The sequence below is a fragment of the Rhineura floridana genome, chromosome 6, assembly GCF_030035675.1.
Source record: "Rhineura floridana isolate rRhiFlo1 chromosome 6, rRhiFlo1.hap2, whole genome shotgun sequence".
Lineage (NCBI taxonomy): Eukaryota > Metazoa > Chordata > Lepidosauria > Squamata > Rhineuridae > Rhineura > Rhineura floridana.
Window position 1 is genome coordinate 148,973,761 of NC_084485.1, and position 19,558 is coordinate 148,993,318.

At 42.2% G+C, this 19,558-nt stretch overlaps 1 protein-coding gene across 2 annotated transcripts in view; it reads right to left on the reverse strand.

Moving 5' to 3' along the window:
* The window catches only part of RGL1 (ral guanine nucleotide dissociation stimulator like 1), a 194,825-nt gene that overhangs the window by 24,177 nt on the left and 151,090 nt on the right, over nucleotides 1-19,558 (reverse strand). For both annotated transcript variants that reach the window (XM_061634056.1, XM_061634057.1), the window contains exons 10-15: nucleotides 17,721-17,905; nucleotides 11,105-11,217; nucleotides 7,216-7,431; nucleotides 4,408-4,511; nucleotides 3,601-3,685; nucleotides 1,100-1,189 (exon numbers count right to left, since the gene is read on the reverse strand). In XM_061634056.1, coding sequence (XP_061490040.1) covers nucleotides 1,100-1,189; nucleotides 3,601-3,685; nucleotides 4,408-4,511; nucleotides 7,216-7,431; nucleotides 11,105-11,217; nucleotides 17,721-17,905 — 793 coding nt within the window. The remainder of the gene's footprint in view (nucleotides 1-1,099; nucleotides 1,190-3,600; nucleotides 3,686-4,407; nucleotides 4,512-7,215; nucleotides 7,432-11,104; nucleotides 11,218-17,720; nucleotides 17,906-19,558) is intronic.

Sequence of the window (19,558 nt, forward strand, 5' to 3'; positions counted from 1 at the left end):
GAGGGCGAACAAATTGAAACTAAATCCAGACAAGACAGAAGTGCTCCTGGTCAGTCGAAAGGCAGATCAGGGAATAGGGATTCAGCCTGTGCTGGATGGGGTTACACTCCCCCTGAAGACACAGGTTCGCAGTTTGGGTGTGCTCCTGGACTCAGCACTGAACTTGGAGGCCCAGGTCTCGGCTGTGGCCAGGAGTGCCTTTGCCCAGTTAAGTCTAGTGCGCCAGCTGCGCCCGTTCCTGGAAATGCCTGATTTGACTATGGTGATGCATGCCTTAGTTACATCCTTTTTAGACTACTGTAACGTGCTCTACATGGGGCTGCCTTTGAAGACTGTTTGGAAACTTAAACTGGTACAAAGAGCTGCAGCCAGAGTATTAACAGGGGCTGGTTACAGGGACCATACAACTCCCTTGTTACAACAGCTCCATTGGCTGCCAGTTTGTTTCCGGTCACAAGTTCAAAGTGCTGGTTTTGACCTATAAAGCCCTATATGGCCCAGGTCCAGGCTAGTTGTCAGACCGTATCTCCCTATATGAGCCTGCCCGGGCCCTGAGATCTTCAGGAGAGGCCCTTCTCTCAGTCCCAACACCCTCGCAAGTGTGATTGGTGGGGACGCGAGATAGGGCCTACTCAGTGGCTGCTCCAAGGTTCTGGAACTCCCTTCCTAGGGAGGCACGAATGGCCCCCTCCTTGCCATCCTTCCGTCGGCAAGTAAAGACTTTTTTATTCCGACAGGCTTTTGGGATAGAAGGTGTTTAGGATTGGGCTTTACAAGGCTTGTTTTATTGTTTTATATTATTATCTGTATTATTTTAAATTGTTTTTAGATTTTTAAGTGCCTTTCACGGTTTTAAGGTTGTGCATAGTTTAATTGTATTTTAATTGTATGTTTTTCTATGTTTTTAACTACATGTAGTTCTATTTGTAAGCCGCCCTGAGATCCAGTTTGGAAAAAGGGCGGAGTAAAAATAAAGTTTCAATTCAAAATAAAGTTTCAATTCAATTCATATTCTTCAAAGAAGGGCAACTTCTGATCTGGATCTTAATTTCTTAAAATTCTGATCGTCTCATGGAGAAAATTGAAGGGAAAGACTCACCATATCTTTCTGTAGTTGAAGCCTCCTCTGAGTTCTCTTCTGGTTCTCTTTCACGTTGCTGTCCAAATTAGCAAACTTAGATGTTCCTTCCTACAGTGTGAATAAAAGGGCAAATAATGAAAGAAGCTACTGAACAGGCTTGCAAATATTTCTCATACCAATTGCAAACGATATACTCTGCTTTCAAATCCAGAGAACATGTCTTACGGATGAAAGAAAGAAAGAAAGAAAGAAAGAAAGAAAGAAAGAAAGAAAGAAAGAAAGAAAGAAAGAAAGAAAGAAAGAAAGAAAGAAAGAAAGAGAAAAAAGTTCATACTTCTGTGTTTCCTGGCACTGTGAAAGAATGGTCATTCCAAAATGCCAGAAGCAAGGTTTGTTTGCAAAATACTTCTAGGCCAGTGCATGCGTGATCCTGTCTTTTACCAGTCAAACACATCTGGTCTACAGCTTTCTCACTTCTAGACAATTAATGGTTCCTCACCCCTTAAAACATCTTGTCCCTAACTTATTTCAAAATATGTTATTAATAAACATTTTCTCCTATATTATGTAACACTATATTATGAAAAACACCAGATTTTTTTTGTACATTTGCACTGGGATATGATGACTAAAGTCTCTGGTTTGCTGACTAACTAGGAGACAGTCAGGAAATGAAAATGCTTGTTTTTACATTCCAGCAGCTTAGGCCCTGGAGATCACTTTTCCAATAACTGCATGAATGGGAGCCATATTTCACAACACTTTTTGAACTTTTGGCACAGACTGATTAACCTACTGCCATTGTTCCTTAGGCTGCTTTGATCTGCAATTGTAGGGAACAGCAGTTTGACATTCCTTCTAAGATGCCTCCCTGAAAACAATGGTTCAGATGTGGGTCTTTCTCCAACATCTCCCACAATGAAGACTAGTGCAAATAATTCATTTAACTTAACTGCATCAGTTCTGCCTCACCCTGGCATCTCCCTCATATGATATGCTCATAGACGTTAGTTTTGCTTTCAGCAGATCCTTGTTTGCAGCATTTTTTTTTAACATCCGGATCACCAAAGTGCAATAAAGTGCTTCAGAGTCCCGACTTTGGTTCAGGTCACCTTAGACACATTCAGGATCCCCCTGAAGTGCCTCATTTTGGTTCTGGATTCATATGAATCTGCTGCACACCCCAACTTTGTATGGCTCCCTTTACACTGCTATTTAACTATGCTGTCATCCTTTTGGATGTTTTCATACTCTCCCTAATCACTGGTATAAATTGTAACTTTTAAAAAATTTACAAACATGCTGAGGGGATTTGATCCTCTTGACTCTCTCCTTCAACTTTTTAAATTAATCAGCTCATTTTTATGAATGTACCTCCTCTGAAATTAAATGTGACTTTGCTGGTCTTTCTAGGGAATTCACCACTCACACTGAATTTCATAGTGCTGTGATCATGGTTCTTAAGCATTTTAGTTACATCTCCAAATCCTGGGCACAACTCAGTATTAATTCACAGGTTGCTCCTCTGTTATCAGCTCCATAGCTAACTGTTGTAAAGCATAAATATTTATCATATTAAGAAGAGTTGTTTCTTTGTTATGATCTGAATGTCCATTTACTCAGTTAATGTGAGGTTAAGTGACTTCATCTATTTTCACAACATTTTTGGCTGCCTTCCTGATTCCTTTATCAAGCTCAGAATCACTACCAGAGCTTTCTTACACACAGTGATTCTATCTTAATTTGTTTCACTCAATGCTCTCTTTGACATGTAGAGCAAAAGCACTGCCAATACAGCTTTCTCTTTAGAATTTCCATTCAGAAATAATTGTATCCGATTGACTATTGTCATTCTAACAAATTTCTGTTATTGCAAAAATTTGTATGTTCTCTTCTGCTAACTCACCCACCATTGCCTTTGAAGCTTCCAAGCACCTATAACTTTTGTCCCCCTTTCCACGTGAGGTACCGTTGAATATTTCACCGGCTTTCCATTGTCTCTGGATGCTTGTTATCGTCTTCTGTCTTATCTCAGTTGGACAGAATGGAATATTCAGATCATCCCTTTAAGGAATGAGTTGTCCTAAATCAGATGCACTTCAGATCCTGTTATTGGCTTTTCCCATAAGTACACTCTGCGTATGGCCTTTATGATTTTAAGTATGAGCAATCTGGCCTGATTTTGATTCAAGTGGAGCCTATCTCTTTTGTACAATGTAAAGAAAAAGCCGACAGCAGCATTCACAACTTTTAAAAAACAAATGTACAGTAGGGCCCTGCTTACCGGCGCTTCGCTTTCCGGCATTCCGCTAATGCGGCGGGGGGAAATTCCCCAATTTAAAGCCAGTTTTGCGCTTTTGCAGCATTTTGCGGCATTTTCGTGCGACATGCCCCATTATACTCAATGGGTTCCGCTTTACGGCGATTTCCGCTTTACGGCGGCAGTCCAGAACGGAACCTGCCGTATAAGCGGGGCCCGCCTGTATTAATGTACCACTGACATATCTACTACTTCTTACCCTCATTAGCAACTCCCGGCTTGTTAAATAGTTGTCGTGATCTGAGAAAATTTCTGACAGTTCTTCGAACATCAACATTCTGTCCCTGTGAGGAAGAGAAATTGAGTGAAACTGAGGTGCTTGGCTGGTGGTTGAAATTACACAGTGGTGTTGCTATTGTCTTGTCAGGACTTGAGCGCATGGCTAGAATCAGGACAAAACAGGACACGACAGTGGGAGATTTATGATCACAGATCACATCTCGTTTAATATCACCCACTGGGGGATGGGTTCCAATTCACATTATGCTGTTGGGTGAGGGGGTGTTAATCCTGTTCTCCATTAACATTTCCTGATGAAAATCCTCCACTCTTACAACTGTTATGTGACTGCAGGGGGAAATGTACAGGTGCCAGTCACAGATCTCCCAACGACTTGTCTATTTACTTCCTCAGTCTGGTGACCCTGGAGAGGTGTCAGGTGGGGTTCAGTTTGTATGCCTCCAACTCTGGCCAAAGGGGGAAACTGCAAGGAGATCAGCCACACTAGCCGAGGAAGCTTCCTTGTCCTCTCTATATAGAGGCTTTTGCGCCAGGCTTATTCACAAAAGTCTGGATAATTAAGAGTCTTGCTTTTACTGGCTATTAACCACCTTTGTGTCCCCCGCCTGACCCATCCCGTTGTACCGCCTCATCTTGCTATCATCTGTGCAGGAACTGGGTATGAGACTTCTTGTTCAGGACACCCTCACTGGAGCAGCAAGATTAATAACAGCTAACAAGGTTCCTTTTTATTCAAGTAATGGAGAAGAAAGTGAGAAAGTCTTACTTTGCGACACACGCCCAACACTTCTTTAACCGATAGATGGAGTTGGACTGTAGTGCTGAAACAATGGCTCTCAATGAGGAAAAATTCTTTAGGATCCTACATTCCTGCAAAGGGGGGTGAGTAAGAAACAGAAGAGGGTTAAAGATCAATATTACACACCAATGGGTGATTTCCTGTTTTAGGAGTATTGCAGCTGCTATAAATTCTGACTGCTACAAACACCTGAACAAACATTGAGCATTTTTTTAAAAAGTCTGTCTTGCTCTTTCCAGTGTCTAAAAATATTTTGTATAGATTTTGGCACTTTATTCTTGTTTTCTTCACTTTTAAATTTGTGTGTGTGTCTGTGGTGTTGATTCAGTTTTATATTTTTCAGCTTCTCTCATTGAAAGGATAGCAAAGGTGGGTCTCTGTAACCAAGTTAAAGAGAACTAAAGATAATTTATTCAAAAACATATTTATATTGCTGTCTCCCCTGGAAGCTTTCAAGTGACACAGCACTCTTCATCATTACACAGAACGTTCTGGACATGGAAAGGAGTGGAACTGTCAGCTACTCAAAAAGCAAAATACATATTCAGTTAGGGATGGAAAGATCTGCCAGTTTTGGTTCTCTCAGTTTCTCATTTTTCCAATCTTAAATTCAGTCCTCCACGTTTCTGCAGCAATTTGCGATTTTTTAAAAAAAAATCCTGATGAGAACCACATTTAGTATACAGCTTTGACTACACATTTTTTGCAAGCAGATTCTCCTAATATAATGCATTTGTGTATGTTATTTTCACTAATATATAATCCCTTTAGGAGGAAGGGCAGGACATAAATTATTGTTATGAGCATGGGGGTTGGAACGGATGATCCCTGTAAGTTCCCTTTCCAGCTTCTGATTTGGAATCCTGTGCCTTGGAATGAGGAACTCGCTCTGCTGGTCAGATGAGTCTCTCTTTTGTTAAGCTAACAGAGTGACCAGGTAGGAGAATGGGTCTATCAGTTGCCCAGCAACTGGTGAATGGGCCAGGAAGACCCTTTTGTCATTGATACTCTTCAGGAAAGCCTTCCCCCCCCCCTTCCTGGCAGCTAGCAGAAGTTTGTCCTTTGAGTGTTTTTAGAATTGTCTAGAGAATGGCTGGAGCTGGAGGCAGGCAGAGAGGATATCCCTCTGCACCATGGCTTTAGGATGCCTCCTGCAACCCAGATGGAAAAGCTGGATATTGGACTGCTGATGCATTGAACCCCTCCATCCTAAGCTCAGGTTGGAATGTGAGTAAATAAATAAACCATATTTCATAAAGACACCGCAGTCTCTGCTGACCTTCTTCCCAAAGGAAACCAAACCCTGGGTGAGCTCAGGGACCCCGGAAAACTCACTGCTCGGAGATTGGGGAGGCGCGCAACATTATATTATTATTGTTGTTGTTAACAACAACAAAAACAACAACATTTCTCCCTAACGTCTGCATTTTTGCTGCTAAGCACGGCATAGCAAAATTTAGAAAAGGGCAAATTTTGAAGGATGGCTATGTTTCGGAAAGTGCAAAATTGATACAACTGGTTTTAAATGGAAACTGAATTGAATTTCTCCCCCATCCCTAAATTCACTGTGCTTCTCTTAATGCTAGGCATATCACTGTGAAGACCTGAGAATATGGGGACAGTGCCGGGAGAGTTTCATAAGAAAATAGGGAAACTGTCCTATACCAAGTCAGACCATTGACCCATCTAGCTCAGAATTATTGACACCAGTGGTAGGGGAACCTTTTCATCCAGAGGGCCACATTCCCTTTTGGCAACTTTCGCCAGTGGCAGAAGAGCTAAAGGAAAAAATGGGTGGAGCAATGAATGTAAATTTTACCTTTGTGTATTTATTTTATTTAATAACATTTATATACCGCTTGAATGTAAAGACCTCTAAGCGGTTTACACAAAAAAATTCTATTATTATTATTGACAGGACAGTAGTACAAATCTTGAAATGTGAAACAGAAAAGGTTGGTTTATATACCTTATTAATTTTATTTTAAAAAAATTAGTATAGTAGGCTCTATCCTTCATTCATTCAGCAAGAGGCATTATCAGGATTCAAGGACACATTCCAGCTAGACAAAAACATTCCGTGTGTGAAAAAGGGACAGTGAGGGGTGTGGCTTGGGAATAGGGGGTGTGGCCTGGGGAAAGTTCCAAGGGCCAGATAGAAAGGCCTTTGTCCTTTGGTCTTGAGGTTCTACACTGCCTGGCAGTGCTCCAGGCCTTCAGACTACCACTTCAGACATTAAAATAAAGATGGTTAGAGAAAGCACAGGTGACTTAGAGAAAGTACAAGTCAGACTTGCAATGAAACAGGCAGGCTCCACCCTCACCTGTAATGTGGACCTTGTACCAGAAGAATCTCAAGTTATTCTGTTCCCTGTTATCTGCATGCCAATGTGGTGCAGCGATTACAGTGTGGGACACATTAGGGAGACCTGGTTTAAATATCAGCTTGGCTGTGAAGCTCATCAGGTGACCTTTGGCCATTCATAATCTTTCCACATAGACTACCTCTGAGGGTTGCTATGAGGATAACATAGAGTAATTGTATATATACTTCCTTGAGATTCTTGGGAAGAAGGGTTGGAGGAATACAAATGTGATTATTAACAACAGCAGCAACAACAACATCCAAAGCTACCCTAAAGAAGAAGACACATTGCCCACTGAAAAAAATGTAAAAAAAATTAGATCAAATGTACCACAGGACTTAGCATTCTTGTAATGAAAACAGATATTATTTTTTTCCAGGGAGACAATCTTAACAAAATGGATATTTACATGTGCAATATTGATCCACTTCTCTATGATCTTGGCTCGCTGCTGCGTTTTCAAGTCTCTACCATTCAAAATGGTTCGGACGACACATTTGGTGACTGCATTGAACTGTGCGATGGTGGCTCTGATGGTGGGGGCCAAGTGTTTGTTTTCTTTCTTATCCCTACGAGACCAGATGCAGCCCAAACAGTGATGTGGCACCATTCTTTTAAATAGTTTCTAGAACAGCACAAAAGAAAGACACATTATCAGCGCAGGAGTCTTCATATTTCCTATTGTTGTCATGAAATGCACATCTGTGCAGCAGACTTCCCCAAACTTGAGACAACTAAGACATACTTCTTCTGAATTTAAACCTGGAGGCACATTTCACCCTCAAACTTAAAAAGGTCTACCCATGCCTGTGCACGAGTCAGGGCAGTCAAAAACATTTTGCCACCTGAGGCAACCTCTCCTGATACCTCTTCCTGTTTCCCCCAATCTGCAGCAGTTCAACAATAGTTCAACAGCTGGAATCCCAGTTACCATGTTCATTCCATCCACCAGTGCTGACTTGCAGCTTACTGCTGTTGCTGTTCCTCTTGCTGTTCCCCCTCCTGGCAACTGTAGGAGTGCATTAAACCAGAGGTAGGGAGTCTCAGGCTCTTGGGCCAAATGAGGCCCTCCAAGACTCTCTATCTGGTCTTTGACTCTTCTCCGGCCACACCTCCCACCTGTTCTGTGCTCTCCCCCCAAGAGTTTCTGACTGGCTGGAACGTATCCCTGAGCTGTGATAATGCCCCTTGCTTGCCTGGAATGTGTGTAGAAACCTCTGACTTGTGTGTGTCTGGAATGTAGCGTGTACAAAAGGATCACATCCATTGTTCCACCCACTTCTTGAATCTGGCTCCACCCACCACTGACATGAGGCCGCCAAATGGCTGCCCACAAGAGAATGTGGCCCTCAGGCTGAAAAAGGTTCCTCGCCCTTGCTTTGAACAGCTTTTCTACCATGGCAAAGTGATGACAGGAGCGCCCCAAAGCACTCTTGTCACCTCAGAACTCATCCCACACTGCCTTGGTCTGAGGAAGGACAGCTCAGTTCAAACCCATACAAGGGCTTCCATCTGTCTTTTCTCTTGGGTGGTGGACAGACAGTAGTGGTGAGTGGCGCCAGCACTCCCTCCACTGCTCATCCCAATCTGCTGCCTGAGCTCCCTTTGGGTTATGGTACGGCCGGCCTTAATGAGTCACTATATCTGTGTGTAACTGCTACTTGGTTGGAGGCAAGTTTATAACATGCATGTCTCCTGAAATCTATGCACCCGTTATTTACTACCAATTTTTTAGTATCATAGTTTTACTATATATATGGTGTAGCTCTTTCCTGCAAATTCACACTCAGAATGGCAACAAAGCGTTTGCTGTGATCTGAAGTAGTGTGTAAGGGAATAATTATGGATATATCCCAAGCTTTATTTGATGCAGTATTTCCCACTTACAGAGAGATAAGTAACTGTTCAGTTTAAAAAGAAGCTTTATTCTTTGGCAGGGGGAAAGAACTGATGTGCCAAAGACCGGCTTGGTTTGCCACATTTGGTTTTATTTTTTTCTCAGCCATTTTTGTCTGGTTTACTCCAATACTGGGGAAGCAGACTACGCTTTCTAAACATTCTAGAAAGTCAGTCTGGAACCTATAGCCAAGCTGGGTCCTATTTGATATCTGAGATCATCAATTAAACAATAGTTCAACAGCTGGTATCCCATTTATCATGTTCATTCCACCCACCAGTGCTGAGAAGAGGAAGGGCAACATGCTCTGATATGGAATCAAATAACTATTTATTATTTATTTCACTTATTAACCTGTATTAGCAGACCAGACTTCCAGCAGTCTGATTTCATAAATGTTTTAATGCTTTCAGCTGGCCATGCGTTAGTGGTGTTTGGTCATCTGTCGAGGGCTCATACATTACTTAAAAATACAATAGAATCAAAGGAAGCAAGAAAACATCTCTTTTCTGCAGACAAACAATGCTAAATCAAGGTCTGCCTTTTTGTTTGGAAGCTCAAACTATGGTTTTACATTATTTCTGAATTCAGTCATCATCTCCTAATATGTTGCTGCTTTCCCGTACATTTTTTTTTGGCAGCTATTTCAATTCTTTTTTTGGTTCCAATGCATGGAAAGGCACCTAGTAACCAGTGCGCTTGGTGTCCATTGGGGATAATAGGGCAGAGGGCAGGGAGGCCAACAGTAGGTGGAGCCACAGCCAATGGCAGGCAGTGTCCACTAATTCTGTCGCCATCCTTCTCCCTGCTGAGTTCTACAAGGTTAACACTGAGACTTAGGAAGAGGAATCTGACAGCCAGTGCCACTCCCTGGGCTGGTTGTGAGAAGGTTGAAGCACTGAAGCTCACTGTGTGACTTTGGGCCAGTCACTGCCTCTCAGCCTAACCTACCTCACAGGGTTGTTGTGGGGATTAAATTAGAAGGGGGAAAACCATGTACACCACCTTGAGCTCTTTGGAGAATGGGTGAGATATAAATTACATAAATAAATAAGCTTGGCTGGGAGTTGGTGGGACACTTCCTAATGGACAAGCCTCCACTGTTAGTAACCTAGTACAGGTTTATGCCTACTAACACCATACAGGATGAACACCACAAAAGCCTCAAACTGGCACTAGTGGGCATTAAATAAATACAGACAGCGGCGTCACTAGCGGGAGTGCGGGGGGGTGCGGACCTCCGGCACGTGCCCTCCCAGGGGCATGGACAGGGGTGGCTGGTCTCGCACGCACGCACACGTGTGCTCACCACACGCTCCAGGCTGACGGTGGCAGGCCCGTGCAAGCTTCACCGTCAGCGAGCAGGCGCCTGCTTTCGGCGCGCACCAGACCGGGTGCCGGGGGGCAGCGGCGTCACTAGTGGGAGTGCGGGGGGTGCGGCTCTTGGTGTCACCCCCCTCATGGTGTCACCCGGGTGCGATCCGCACCCCCCGCACCCTGGTAGTGACGCCTCTGACAAAGGGCCTGTTCACACAAACCTTGTTGTGTGATGAGATGCGGCTCGTGAATACAAGTGTGCCTAAGAAGTAATTTACTTGCTTCACCATTTAGCTGGACATTATACAGATGAAACGAACTTTTGCAAAATTTTGAAGTTGGACACATTTTTAGTTACAGAAAGTTAAGATTTTGGATGTTGAAATTTTAATGTACATCTTGCCAATTGGACTCCGCATGCCAGTTGCACTCCCACTAACAGATCCTGTCAAATGTTGACTGGAAAATTTTTGGATTTCAAATGCAGTTGCAGAGTATTTTTTTAAAAAAAACCACCAGATAATACCCAGATATTCAGAGAATATTCACCAGCAAAACTTACAGAGAATTCTGAGGAGAGTTTGGAATGCAAATTTGTTTTGGCTCTCCCAACTGCGAAAAAACAAAATCAGCTTATACCATACAAAAAACACACCAGACACATGATTGGAAGTAATCTAACAACTGACATCACTATGTGGTCAGCTTCAGTAAGAACCAATTCTACCTTCATTTTAATAAGCAAGTGGAGCACTTGGGCTCATCTTCAGTCCAAAGAGGTAAGGGAAACAAAGGAAGTGAGCACAGTGCTTGCAAGTAGGTCTGAAGGGCTAAAGGCTTCAGAAGAACTAACTACAGATGGAAAAAAACTTTGATGAATAAGGAATCAACCTTTTTGGGCTCCGGTCTCAGCACAAATGAGGAAAGCACAGCTGCCCAAGTTGTGGGAACAGATGGGCATTCTGATTCCTGATCTAATGGAAGCTATCAACACAGAGTAGCCTGGGATGCATCCAACAGAAATCTGTGCCTCCTCCTCAGTACGCATTTCAGAATCACAGTCTGAAGCATATTTTATACTTACAGCATCCATGTAGGTTAGCTGTTCTGCCACAAGATCTTCCGGGAAAGAAGAGAACTCTTCTGAGCCACTGTCCTCCATTTTTTCTTCAAGGGCAAGGGTATCATGAATCCCATCTGTCCAGAATAATAACAGCGTGAGGAATGGCAAAGCACACCTACTAAGTCTATTCCATGGAGGCCCAATTGAAGGTGGCGCCCTGTTATGCTGAGTAGTATACTGAGACAAAAAGCAAGGTTATAGTTTCAGTCACTGAAAGAGGGAATAGGACACAGCTAAGTCAAATGACCAATGGCAGGTAAAAGGATTCTGCTTTAATGAGGTCCTGTGAAAAGTCCATTTCTCTAGATTAGGGGTTCCCAAACTATAGTCCACAGACCACCAGTGGTCCATGAACTTCAGTTAGTCCACAGCATGTCTGTAAAAACTGAATTAAAAACCATACAGCATCTGGCACAGTGCATTACAATTGCTACAACAGGCAGAAAAATGATTCAATGGTCCACCAAGACCCTTAGTAAGTTTTAAGTTGTCCATGGGGGAGAAAGGTAGGGAACCACTGCTCTCTAGATAAAGATTTCTTAGGCTGCTCTCAGACATAGGGTTTATTGCATTAGTTTCAATCAATCAAACATTTATTATGGTCGATGACCAGCGCTATTGCATTAGTTTAATGGATTAAAATGGCAGTGCTTCTGTCCTAATTTTTAAAATTCCTTTCATGCTGCAGTACCAATTGTGTTAAGAAACAATAGCTTTTTCAGCCGATATACTGGCATTTCACGCAACTATCTTTCACATGGCTGCAATGAACATCTTGTTTTCATCCCTCACCCATTATGCACATGCACACTGTGTTCCCCCTGTGTGAGAGGTCTAAGATCTCATCCCATCACCATGCAACCCCTCTCCCTTTAGCATCTGACATATATATATATATATATTAGTTGTATAGACACAGAGGTGTGCATGGGAAATGCTGCTGCTACCTGTGCCTATGTGGGGATACGGGTACGATTTTTGTCAGGCAAAAAAAAATAATGCACATCTAAAGGGTGGGAACACGCTGGATGCTGGGATGCCTGTCATGTGAACGACTGCAGCTAGCAAAAAACTTCCATTATTTTCCAGATTCCCAAGCTTGCAAATGGATTGTTTCTGGTATTATTTATCACAAAACTAAATCTCTGCTATATTCCACTAGTGCTAAACTTCTAGTATATTCCACTAGAAATCCAGAATTAGCTTGTATGTCATGAAATATCAAATATAATGCACAAATTACCAGGTAAGAAATTGTCAGAATAACACAATAAAGTGCAGTGTGAAAGCAGCCTTAAAAAGATGCAACAATGCTGACACCACAGAGGAGGATCACACAAGTATTGCATCAATGAGACTTCTATCTTTCATTCTGCACTAACTCACCCAAATGGCTGAGGGGGAAGCAAACAGATCTGCCTATGTGGGGCATGGAGGAGACTAAGGGATTAAAAGCAGCAGCCATTAGGAACTTCCACTGCATACGCTCCACTGAAATGCATGACAGCTGTGGCCTCACATGGATCATATTTATTTTCATGAGGTATTTTCAGGAGAACTTCCCAGTGGATGATGCCTAGAGACAACCCTGAAATTGACAGTTCTAGAAATAAGGTGTGTCCATGGAGAGGTAGAACTAGGCAATGGAACCTCAAGTAGTTATGGAACACAGATTCCCTTACATGATAAAGACTCTCTCTCTCTCTCTCTCTCTCTCTCTCTCACACACACACACACACACACACACACACACACACACACTCTCTCTCTCTCTTTCTCTCTCTCACACACACACACTCTCTCACTCTCTCTCCTGATTTTCTTCTAAGTCCAAAAATTCTTTCAAACACAGCAGAGCTTCAGGAAATCTTTGCTTCTAAGCCATATATTTCATAGTACAGAAGAGGTTAACTGTAAGACCCAAGCATGCTATTTCAACAGATTCAGTGCAGCAATGTACATGAAATTATCTGACTTTTTCCTCACAGTAAACCTGTGAGATCAGTTAGGCTGAGTGACTGACTTGCTGAAAAGCATCCAGCAAGCATCATTAGCAGGGATTTGAACCTCTTTCAGCCTAACCTAACTTGCAGGAGGAAAAAAGCCATGTATGCTGCCTTGAGGTACTTAAAAGGAAAGCAGAATATTTTATTTATTTATTTATTTATTTATTATTTTATTAGATTTTTAAACCGCCCTATAGCTTTCTAGCTCTCAGGGCGGTGTACAAAAGGTAAAAACAGATTAAAATACAGTAAACATGATAACAATACACTGTAAAATATAGAAACAAAATCAAGACAAAGACAAATTAAAATTAAATTAAATTAAAATGCCTGGGCAAAGAGGTAGGTCTTTACCTGGCGCCGAAAAGATAATAAAGAAGGCGCCAGGCGTATCTCATCAGGGAGGGCGTTCCATAACTCGGGGGCCACCACTGAGAAGGCCCTAGCTCTGGTTATTACTCTCCAGGCCTCCATATGCGTTGGAACCCGGAGAAGGGCCTTCAATGTCAAACGTAGTGAACGGGCAGGTATATAGCGGGAGAGGCGTTCCACCAGGTATTGCGGTCCAATGCCGTTAAGAGCTTTATAGGTAAGAACCAACACTTTGAATCTGGCCCGGAAACATATAAATGTAATAACCTGAACATTGACTGGATCTTTCCAGTCCAGGTCCAACATTCTAACCACTGCACCTCACTATAGCTGCCGACCTTTCTTTGTGGTGTTTCTGTTTTGCTTTCTCTTCCTTTTGGGGCCAATGACCTTGTAGACTGTGGGAATGCTGTGGACATACTATATCTCGACTTCAGCAAAACTTTTGACAAAGTGCCCCATGATATTCTGATTACCAAATAGCTAAAGTGGGCTGGATGGAACAACTATCAGATGGATCCACTGGCTACAGAATCATACTCAAAGTGTGCTTATCAATGGTTCCTTCTCAAACTGGGCGGAAGTAACAAGTGGTGTACCACAGGGCTTGGTCCTGGGCCGTGCTCTTCAACATTGTTATTAACGACTTGGATGAGAAGGTACAGAGCATGCTCATCAAATTTGCAGATGATACAAAATTGGGGGGGCACAGCTAATACCTTGGAAGACAGAAACAAAATTCAAAGGGACCTTGACAGGCTGGAGCATTGGGCTGAAAACAACAGAATGAAACTCAACAAGGATAAATGCAAAGCTCTACACTTAGGAAAAAGAAACCAAATGCACAGTTATAAGAAGGGGGTTACTTGGCTCAGCAATACAACTTGTGAGAAGGAACTTGGAATTTTCATTGATCACAAGCTGAATATGAGCCAACAGCGTGATGAGGCTGCAAAAAAGGCAAATGCTATTTTAAGCTGCATTAACAGAAGTATAGTTTCCAAATTGTGTGAAGTATTAGTTCCCCTCTATTCAGCACTGGTTAGGCCTCATCTTGAGTACAGTGTCCAGTTCCGGTCTCTGCACTTCAAGAAGGATGCAGACAAACTGGAACGGGTTCAGAGGAGGGCAACAATGATGATCAGGAGACTGGAAACAAAGCCCTATGAGGAGAGACTGAAAGAACTGGGCATGTGTAAGCTGGAGAAGAGAAGACTGAGGGGAGATATGATAGCACTCTTCAAGCACTTGAAAGGTTGTCACATAGAGGAGGGCTGGGATCTCTTCTCGATCGTCCCAGAGTGCAGGACACAGAATAATGGGCTCAAGTTAGGAAGACAGATTTTGACTGATCAACAGGAAAAACTTCCTAACTGTTAGAGCCATACGACAATGGAACCAATTACCTAGAGAGGTGGTGGGTTCTCTGACACTGGAGGCATTCAAGAGGCAGCTGGACAGCCATCTGTTGGGAATGCTTTGATTTGGATTCCTGCATTGAGCAGGGGGTTGGACTTGATGGCCTTATAGGCCCCTTCCAACTCTACTATTCTATGATACAATACATACAGAATAATTGCTGTAGATCCCATAACATTGCCAAGAGTAAGGATCCCTCCAGATACCCTTTTTATTGTGCATCCATGATTATTTGAGCATTCATGATGGTATCAGGGCAGCTATATGCAGTCTTGCTTTCAATACTGTTTGCACCTACAATACCTTCAGTGTAATTCTTGACTGGAGGTAGGAACATCTGCCCCTCACCTCTCCCATTCCTCTCGCAGAAACACCCTCATCACCAATCTCAAAACAATTCCCATCCTGATTTGTTCTATGCTTCTCTCACATCTCAGAGTTGAATAAGCCAGTGTGGGGAATGTGGTGCCAGTCACAAGATTAAAAAGCTACGAGAGAAAAAAAGGTCCCCAAAAGGTCTAAGCATGTGGATTGTTGGAGCCAATGACCAGGAACCAGCAAGCTATTTGGGTTCATGCTTGCCGAAACAAAATTGAATTCTCAACTTTCTCCCCCTCCCCGCTTTGAACAGCTGGTGCCTGCTCCCATACATATACACCCTATCAGAAGCTGCTTTGGAAACCCCCTAAGCTTCAAAAGCAGCATGCCACATGTGACAAGAGATTGGGAGCTGCTGTTCAAGGCAAATTAATATGTTGAACTCCCCCTCCCTCGTGGAATTATTTTCATAGTGATTTGTATCCTGACCTAAATTGCGCAGACTGCCTAAACTGACCATATTTCTAAAACTTTGGAAATGTTTATCATTAAATCAACAAGTTCTATTTATGAGCAACATAATATCCACAGTGTGGTGAGGGGGGAACCATTGATTCTATACTGTGATATGGACACAACCATCCAATACAGAAGGAATATACATAGCACCCTATCTTTTCCCCAAATTATCTACATTCTTATTTTATTGTTATGAACTTCCTTTAAGTGTTCAAGATCTGGATTAATTGTTCTCACTGAAACATCTGCAACTCAGCTGAGAAATGCTTAAATCTTTTTACAGAGGCAAGGCTTCTGTACTAGCCTATCTGCTACACCTAGGAGGTTCTGTGGGAACCATTGCTCAGACTGTAAAGATCTAATTATCTGTCAGACCGTATCTCCCTATATGAGCCTGCCTGGGCCCTGAGATCCTCAGGAGAGGCCCTTCTCTCAATACCTATGTCCTCACAAGCACGACTAGTGGGGACGCGAGATAGGGCCTTTTCAGTGGCTGCCCCGAGGCTTTGGAACTCCCTTCCTAGGGAAGCAAGAATGGCCCCCTCCTTGCAGTCCTTCCGTCGGCAAGCAAAGACTTTTTTATTTCAACCAGCCTTTGGAACTGAAAGCTGTTAAGGACAGGACTTGAAGGGTGCTGCATTGCTATTGTCTAATTGTATTATTTTAAACTGAGTTTGAATTATTTTAATTGTATGTATGAATGCTTTAGTACTGTAAATAGTTTAATTCAATTTTAATCTAGACTTTTGTATGTTATATGTATGCTTTTATCTGGAAGCCGCCATGAGTTCCAGTTTTGGAAAAAGGGCGGGGTAAAAATAATGATAATAAACAAACAAACAAATAAATAATTATAGATCTCAGTATTTAGACTTCCTTTGTTTGATCTGCTGGAACCAAATCCAGAAAAGAACATTCTTAGACATAAATTAGCAGTACTTGTAGGCTCCGGAATATCTGATGGGAAGAATCATTTAGGTTTAGGTTTAATGCAGTCAGCCTTAACATAAAATAATTTGGTGCCACATCTGATTAACAGCATAATTTAGTCATAATTTCTGGAACATTCAAGTAGGTGAAGTTTAAGGGGAAGAGAAGGACTGATCTTTATTGTATTCCTTTTTTTATCCTGTGCTATCGCTTCCTGTCCACTTCCTACTGCCTTTCTGCGAAAGCTGGACACTGATATTGTTACGTTCATTGCACATGTTCCAACAGCCTTTTAGCAATGTTAAGTTTTGCCCATAGGAAGCTTTCTGTCTCGGGAGATGGGAAAGACTATTTGTCAGGCTTGACACCTCACACAGCATTCCAGTGTCACTACTGTGCACAATGGTTCCAGTGGCCCTTTGACCTGGTAACGTAAATTTTCCCTTTGTCCTTGGATGTTAGAGGCACACCACTCAGACAGGAAAAAACAACCACAGACGCTTCCTTTGTCATGACAGCAGCTAAGAAAAGACGTTGCATGACACAAATGCTGTAGGTGAAAAAAGCTTGCTTGATCAAAGGAAAGTAATGTTAGATAGAAGACTATGAAAGAAGTGAAAAATCTGATTAGGGAGCAACTGTGAATTGACTTGCAAGTGGGAATGAAGCCAATGGTCATGCCAACATCTCCTGAACAGTGTAGTTTTTAGAAATGCCGGCGTTTATAATTTTCAATGAAGAAACACTAGGCATGTGACTTGGTGGCGCCTGCTTGGATTCTTACTCTCCCATGGAGAAGGAACAGATAAGTGATTTACCACACACACAGTGCAAAGTATACAATCCACTTGGCCACTGAAACCCCACTGATATCAGAGCATATACAGCATTGATTGTTTCTTTTTAACATTCTGAGATAATATCGTAAACCGCCCAGAGAGCTTCGGCTATGGGGCAGTATATAAATACAATAAATTAATAAATAATAAACAAATAGGAGACAATATACTTACTGTCTTTTACCAGTTCTTGCTTCTGAAACTGCTCCAACAGGTGTCGTGCTCTTCTCTCTGGGTCTGACCCTGGCATGATCCGTGTCAGATAATCCAACAGTTTCCTCAAACAAAGGTAATGGGGTGGCTCTTGGAAGTCTTCAGAGCACTGGTCTAGCCAGGCCCTCAAGATGGAGGCTATGGCGCTGTAAAGAAACACATAGGAAAAGGTTAGATTTATCATCAGGGTTCCAGCTAGGTCCCAGGTATACTGCACCTATCACTTCCCTCAGTGGAACAATAAGACCAAGGTTTTCTCCTTTTTGAAAAACAGGGCATTAAAAAATCATGTAAATCTGATTGGCTGCCATTGGTATTCATCAGAACCTCTGAGAATTCCCCTAGCAATGGCTAAAGATTAGTTTTAAAACTAGCGTTAAAGACATCCCTATGCACATTGATATATCTAAATAAAGACTTTCAGGCCCTCTGGGTTGAGCTATGGGGGTTTGGGGGATGGAAGAGATTTTTGTATCAGCTTGGGGGTTCTTTTTTAAATATTTTTGTTTTGGCTTTGTTGTTGAGCTTTATGCTCGTTTATGCTTTGATGTATATATTTTTCTTAATGTAGTGATTATACTTTTTATTTTGTGTTGTGTTTTGGCATTTTGACTATTTGTGTGAACTGCTTTGAGCATGTGTATTTGTGGAAAATGTGGTATATAAATAAATTTAATAATAATAATAATAAATAATATGAGGGCTTTTGCCTTGTTGGAATGTGTCCTTGAATTTTGATTGCGCTTCTTGCTTGCCTGGATGGAGAGGTGTGTATGTGAGTTTGAATGCACACGTCTTACTTTTGTGTGGCTTGAATGAAGACTACTGTAAAAAGGTAAATGTCACCTCTGTTGCTCTGCTTACTTTGGCCTCTCACCCCACATACTGCTGCCCCGTGGCCCCCAGAACGCTGCCCCTTGGACTGAAAAAGTTTTTCCCCCCCACTACCCTGCTTTAAAGAAAGTCATGGACGTTAAACCGTAACAAAACTCTTTCCAGTTTAGACAGGCCCCTAAAGGCACTTTCCAATGAAAAGGAAGAAGGGAGGTGCTGAAATAACTTATCATTCTTTTCTCACGCAACACTGAACCTTTAAGCTGTACTGTCACTCTGATACAGACTCCCCCCCCCAGTATCTTCATGCTACCCAGTTCTCCTCCAAAATTTAGGGGCTAAATCTCATCCTAGATATCAAGTGAAGGCTCGTCCAATGTTTTCCATCAGAACTAAGGTTCAAATCCCTTGTGTAACCATAAATAAAAAGCATTCAGTGCACAGTTACACTTATAGTAAGGAAGTACCACTGAACCCAAAAGACTGACTTTTCTTGTTATTCTTAGAATGGAAAACAAAGTACAAAAAAAAGAGCCATATAAACCCAGGAGTTTTAAATACTTTAAGCTTAAAAGCTCCCCTCACAAGGATACAGGCATTGTAAAGGACAGCAGAAAAGCACTCGTTAAACAAGGGGCCCATCAGCAAGCTGGTGCTGCTGGCAAGATGATGGGAAATATTTCATAGTTGTCCAGCAGAGGAGTGGTTCAACTTTTGCTCTCTGACAGTAAGCCCTAGTGGGAGTGGGACTCATCACAGCACAGTCTGGAGGCATGCTGTCAGAAACACAAATGAAAGAAAGGTTTGCCCTTCCATTTCCAGCTTCCCCAATTCATGGGAAGGGAAAGATAAAAGGGTGGAACATTCAAAGCTCTTTCCTTGAGTTTTTCTATTTTCATTAAAAAAGGAAAAAGAAAGTTTCCAGCACTTTTACACGCTGAGATATAAGTCAGTCAGCCACATTT